Source organism: Rhinolophus sinicus, chromosome 15 (assembly GCF_057876585.1).
Source record: "Rhinolophus sinicus isolate RSI-liver-muscle chromosome 15, RSI-T2T, whole genome shotgun sequence".
Classification (NCBI taxonomy): Eukaryota; Metazoa; Chordata; class Mammalia; order Chiroptera; family Rhinolophidae; genus Rhinolophus; species Rhinolophus sinicus.
Genome location: NC_142515.1, coordinates 7,540,935 through 7,546,934, shown reverse-complemented (window position 1 = coordinate 7,546,934; position 6,000 = coordinate 7,540,935). Strand labels below are relative to the sequence as shown.

The 6,000-nt window shown below is 44.5% G+C and overlaps 1 protein-coding gene across 36 annotated transcripts in view; it reads left to right on the top strand.

Moving 5' to 3' along the window:
* Positions 1-1,988: 1,988 nt before the first annotated feature.
* The window catches only part of DMBT1 (deleted in malignant brain tumors 1), a 74,819-nt gene continuing 70,807 nt past the window's right edge, over positions 1,989-6,000 (top strand). For all 36 annotated transcript variants that reach the window (XM_088791789.1, XM_088791790.1, XM_088791788.1 and 33 more), the window contains exon 1: positions 1,989-2,124. In XM_088791789.1, the coding sequence (XP_088647915.1) occupies positions 2,064-2,124 (61 nt within the window). In that variant the 5' untranslated portion in view covers positions 1,989-2,063. The remainder of the gene's footprint in view (positions 2,125-6,000) is intronic.

Sequence of the window (6,000 nt, the reverse complement as noted above, 5' to 3'; positions counted from 1 at the left end):
CTTGTTCCTCATCCGGACTTCCTACCCTTGGTTGCCAGGTGACTCCTGTTTACATTTCAAGACCTGGTTTAGGTGTCACCTTCTCTGAGAAATTACTTCTGCCATCTGATTTAGATGCTTTTTTTGTATGTTTCCATAGCAACTTGTATTCATACTTACCGTGTTTCCCCCAAAATAAGACCTAGCCGGACAATCAGCTCTAATGCATTTTTGGAGCAAAAATTAATATAAGATCCGGTATTATGTTATATTATATTATATCCGGTATCATGTTATATTATATTATAAGACCCAGTCTTATATTATGGTAAAATAAGACCACATCCTATATTAATTTTTGCTCCAAAAGACGTGTCAGAGCTGATTGTCCAGCTAGGTCTTATTTTTGGGGAAACATGGTACTACTGCCTATTATAATTGTCATCATGCAGGTCTGAATCTAAGATCAAGCAGTACACTTCTGTGGGGGAAGGACACTTTTTATTCTTGTCTACCTCACAGATATTTAGTTTTCCTACCACCGCTTTTCTATGTGGTGCTCAAGGCAGACATTACTAATCTATCCACCATTCTTTTTTTGATGATCCCAGATCCAGCTTCATAACCATTCTCAATCCAGCACTCCAGGAACCAATCATAACCCCCTATAAGAGGACTCTAACATGCCATCTTGTTTTGGGCACGCCCTGGCAGATAGATATCTTTGCCGTCTTGTCATCTGATACTTACCAATTGTTGGACTGACAGTAAGAGAACTAAAAAAATGAAAAAAGAGAGCAAGACTAGCCTGAGGAAATATGCCCATTCACACCAGGGGGAAAAGAGGAATTTGGGAACAATAGGAAAAGTTGTAGGATTAAAAAAAGAAATCCAAGGCTGAATGTATTTCATCTGGATGAAGCCACATGCAGACATGCAGCCCTAAATGCTCACTGGTGACTGACAAAAGGCATGGGTTCATAGTATCCTTCCAGAATGAAGCCCCAGGGGACTATGGGTTAAGAAGGAATGACGGCAAGGAAGCCAAGGTGTCCTCCAATAGCCTCGGTGTCTCAGTTGAGAGGCAGGACACTGCTCACCCAGGCCAAGATAACAGAGGTAGTTCTGCGAAGCCGTATGCTTCTAGCCAAGAGTTATCAACCACCGAGAGCATTTGGCTAAAAAAGATAAGTGACAGGCAACCTTCTTGGTAGATTGTGGGGGAGCATTTGGCTAAAAAAGATAAGTGACAGGTAACCTTCTTGGTAGATTGTGGGGGATAGACTCGAGTCTGATGATGAAGGTTAGGGGTCCCAGAGGGCAAAGCAATATCCACATAACAAACCCAAGGAGAAGGCCTGTGGGCAAGGCAGGAAGAGGTGAGGGCAGCTTTCGTGGGTAAGCCGAGCTCCAAGCATCCTGCAATGAATGCCAAGGGCAAGAAATGGAAGCCTGTGAAATGGTTGCAGGTGGTTCAGTCTGAGATCCTGTGTTTCTGGAGTTAGTGTGACATCCAGAAGATGGTGGCCCAAGCTAGTAAGGGCCCATGGACAGCATGGACTCACCCCTCGTGCCTTCAGCTCTCTAGTCATGTCTGCACCAATGCCGTTCTCATGTCTCCAAGGCAAGCGGCCAATGAGAAAACGCCCTGCCAGGACAAAGTATCCCAAAGAGATGCTTTCCCCCTTGGTACCTTGCCCTGTATTTGCCCAGAAGCCCACATCCTGCTGTGCCCCGAAACTTGGGGCTGACTTCCCACAAGTTAATTCAAGTTCTCCAAGATTAAAGTCAAGCCTATATTCAGGGAACACTTCGAGGATCATCTAGAAGGAAGTGGGAAATTGTATCACGAATGTCAGTGCTGTTGCAGTTGGTAAATAGCCAGATTCTTCCTACGCAATCAATCTAACACACCCAAACTGTTCCCACAGATTAGCTATTGACTGTTAGCAAGGTCCCTCACTTCCTTTACAATGACTTATGGCAGCAATAAAAATATACCACCCCAGGGGGCACGCCTTCTTTCAGCTAGGAACATATAAATATCGAGGTATTTTTATTCAAATTGAGAACTACCCGGCAAAATGGGGATCTCCAGGGTCATCCTTGAAATGTGTCTTTTATTGGGTCCAGTTCTATCTACAGGTATTATATTTATTTATTATATTTGTTAACTTCACTCTTGCAAATCCAAATGATGGCAAATTATATTTACTTGTTCCTTGGTGCTAGGTTGCATCTCGAGGGGAATTTTGTATCAAGGAGGTTCTTTGCTGATAGTTGTAATTGCAAATATTTAGAAGGAATGGCTCTGTTTTGCTTTGTTTCTGGCTGAGAAATACAATGGTTGTGGTTAGAAAAAATCAGTTACTATGTCGATGTTTTCAGTGAGTCACTCAACTAAGGAGATGATTGATTGGTTTTAGAAAAAGTCCTAAAGTTGAGGGAAAGTATATGTGTACTGTTAAGAGGCCCGAAAACTTTGCCATCATTGGTTAAGCACACAGTTTGTGTACTAGGAAAGTAGGCATTTACTGCCCCTGTAAATGCTTGTTATGTGACTTCTTTCTACAGGTGTGTCTGGCTTGACAATAAATATTTACTGAGTAAAACCAGGTCAAGTAGCTGAGCAGACAAGATCATTAAGAGTCCTCCAAGTCTGTGTCTGTCATTCACTGTTTTAGATAAATGATTTGAAGCTTAGTAACTCAGCATATCTTTATGTTCTTAGAGTGTCAAGTGATAAATTGTACTTGAAAGAGCCATGGGCAAATCAGTGTGACCATTGAATCTCAACGTCGTTTTTACAGAGGTACTAAGTGAACAGGACGATTAACCAGTCTCTCTCTCTCTCTCTCTGTCTCTCTCTCACTCTCACATCTATCTGTCATCTATTATCTCTCTCCCTCCCTCCTCTCTCCCTTCATTTCTTCCTTCCCTCTGCTCTTCTACCTGCCCTTTTTTTAATGTCCCCTTTTGCTACATTCATGAATTTCAGAAGACAGGACAAAAGTATCCTAATTTCCAGATAACTTCTAGAACTCTCATTCCCACCCCTAGGCTTCTAGGGGAAGTGCGGAAGATAAAGGTTCTTTTGGGAAATTGCTTTCATGACAGTAGTACCCTGAAACCAAGCCCTCCAGCTCTGGTGATGGGGAGCAGGTTGCATTGTGTGATGTGTGGGACACCAGTGAGCCAGCTCACAGAGGACACCCTCCTTCCCTTCTTGTCAGGAGGCCCTCCGGGTATACTGGCTCTAGGCAGTGAGGGGGCTGGAGGTCCTACGTTTTCCCCTTGGCACTATGCCCTGTCATAGCGCAGAAGCCCAGAATATTTGAAAATGGGAGTCAGTGTTCTTAGCTCCAGCTTTGATCACTATGAAGTAATCCCTGGATTTGCACTAACTCTACAAAGTGACATGTCAGCCCCTGAAGGCCAGGGAGAGGATGGCCTGCCTTCCTACAAAGGGGTTAAGGCAGCAGCACTCTTGGCTGGAGGGAACCTGTGGTTTTACCATGATGTCATGTGCATGTGTGTGCACAGACATGTACACACATGTACATATATGTACATATGTTCCTGTATTTGCAGAGGAATGAACCCTCTGCAGGGTGCTTCCTCTGGACCAGGTACTCGGCAGCCAGTGGGCCTATATTCCCTTGTCTGAATCTACAAAACCCCCAAACTCAGGTCTCATTATTTCCACATTGCAGAAAAGGAAACTGAGGCTCAGAAAGGTTATGTAGCTCGTTCAAGGTCAGCAGCTGGTGAGCAGCTGGGTTAGGACTTGATCCTGGAGGGGGTGCGCTGGCATTTGCCTAGCCGTTTTGGCCCATTCACCCTCGCTGCTTCTGCAGAGAGCCTTGGAGATGAACTGTGGCATTTAGCTCAGTGCTGGAACCCCAAGGGGGAGCTCTGTGCTGGGTGAACCGCGGCAGCATGCGTTCTGCTGTGCTCTGGTCTTTGCACAAACTCTTGAGAAAAAGTCAGTGCATCCAGGTTTGGGCTGGGCTGGAGGGGCCATGGAACCCCTGCTGCTCCTCACCATGCCTCTGCGCTGCCATCTGCCACCTCTGGGGCCTCTGCAAGCCTCAGTTTACTCATTTGAAAAATGGGGTTGCGTTGCAACCTTATAGGGTTGTGTGGATATGAAATCACCCCTGCAGTGTCTGGCACACAGGAGGTGCCGAGGAACCATTCATTGTTACTCTTCTAGGTATTGTGCTAATTGTTTATCCTAACATAACTCCCTAAATGCAAGGTGACATCTCGGGTTGGATCCTGAGACAGAAAAGGAAAAAGAAAAAAAGGTGAAATCCAAATCAATTCCCGGAGTTTAGTTAACAGGAATGCACCAGTGCTGGTTTGGTAGTTGAGATCGATATACCACAGTCAGGTAAGATGTTCACATAGGGGAAATTGGGTCGGGGTAAGTGTGAAGTCTCTATTTACTCTGCGTCTTTTCTAGAACTCTATAAAACTACTCCAAAAAAATGTGTTTAACTTAACCTCCCTTGGTCGCACTTCCTCAAGGCCAACGGTTTGCAAAATGAGAAAGGCTTACAATGAATTGCTTACAAATGGATTCCTAACAAATTGTTAATCCTTGTACTTCCCCTTTCCACGGTGTATCAGAAGTTTTGGCAACGATTAATGCCTTTAAAAGAAGGAGAAAATCTAATGCAGGGACTTTTAGGCATTGTGAGAATGTCTTTAATGTGGGTGGCATGTAAACTGGGGAGGCCCTCCTTCATCGGTCAGAAGATTCCCATAGTTTGTAGCCTTATCCTTATGAGGTTATTTTGAAGGGACAGTTTATTCACAGTGTCTGTCCTTCCTTGGAGCCCCTTGCACCCACATCTTCCCCTCTGCCTGGCTCACATCTGCTTGTACTTCCTGGTAGAGCGCCAGGAAATCCCGGCACTGCGAGACTCCTGCCCCCCCCCGCCCCCCCCCCCACAGCCACAGCCCCTCGTCCCCTGTCCTCTCATTGCTTACCTGCACATCTCACCCACCAGAGCAAATTTCCAAAGGAGGCATCGTGTAAACTCAATATTCCCCGTGCCTGATGGAGTTTAGCATCTAGTAGGTGCTCGATCCGTGGTTGCTGAGTGAATCGTTCCTTCCCACTCTGCTGAAATTGCGGTCTCATTTCCCTTGCATATGCTGCAGGACAGGGGGTTTCAAACTCATCTGGTCACTGGTTAAAACACATACTGCTGGGCACCCCCTCCAGAGCTCCTGATTCATAAGTCTGGCGGAGGCCTGAGAATTTGCGTTTTTCACAAAGCCCACATACCGGCTGGTCCTGTTGGCTCATGGCACCCACTTTGAGAACCATTGCTCTAGAAGAACTCTTTTCTAATGTGACTGGGACAGGTAGTCGGTTGGGTACTCAAAAATATTGTTTAAAATATGATACGTATACATTTGAAATGTTTTCTTTCTAGATTAAAACAGACAAATACACTTTGACATTCCAATTTGTTGCTGTCAGTGTTCTCTCAGTAGTTCTGTGCTGTCTTTCTAGGGTAAACCTCACCCGTGTTGCATATCTATCATACTTGATTTTAGCTTCTTTAATGTGGAGCATGAAATGAAAGACATTTGCAGAGCAGTGTGAGTGCACAAGTCCCATGTTTCACATATCTTTCTCCTGGTTTTTTGTTTTTTTTTTTTTTTGCTGTCTCACTCGCCTGATTTCTTTTTAGCAACTTGATTTTATTTCCAAAACACTCAGACTTATTTTTTTTTATAGAAAGACATCTTTCTTCTTGTCCCCATAGTTCATCAAATTCCTTAATATTTAATTTAATTTAAATGCCAAGTGAAACTGGCATAAAACAGATTTGGGAAGCATCTGCCTCTAGTTGATTGCACAGCTTAGTTGGTTGGAGTGGAAGTTGCCAAAAGTGTTAGAAGTTAGCCCACCAGCCCTACTGTTCAATGGATCCGGCTAAGGGGTTCCGTAAAAGACAGTTAAGAGAACTGCATGTCTACTGCCATCTCTGGGATACCTTT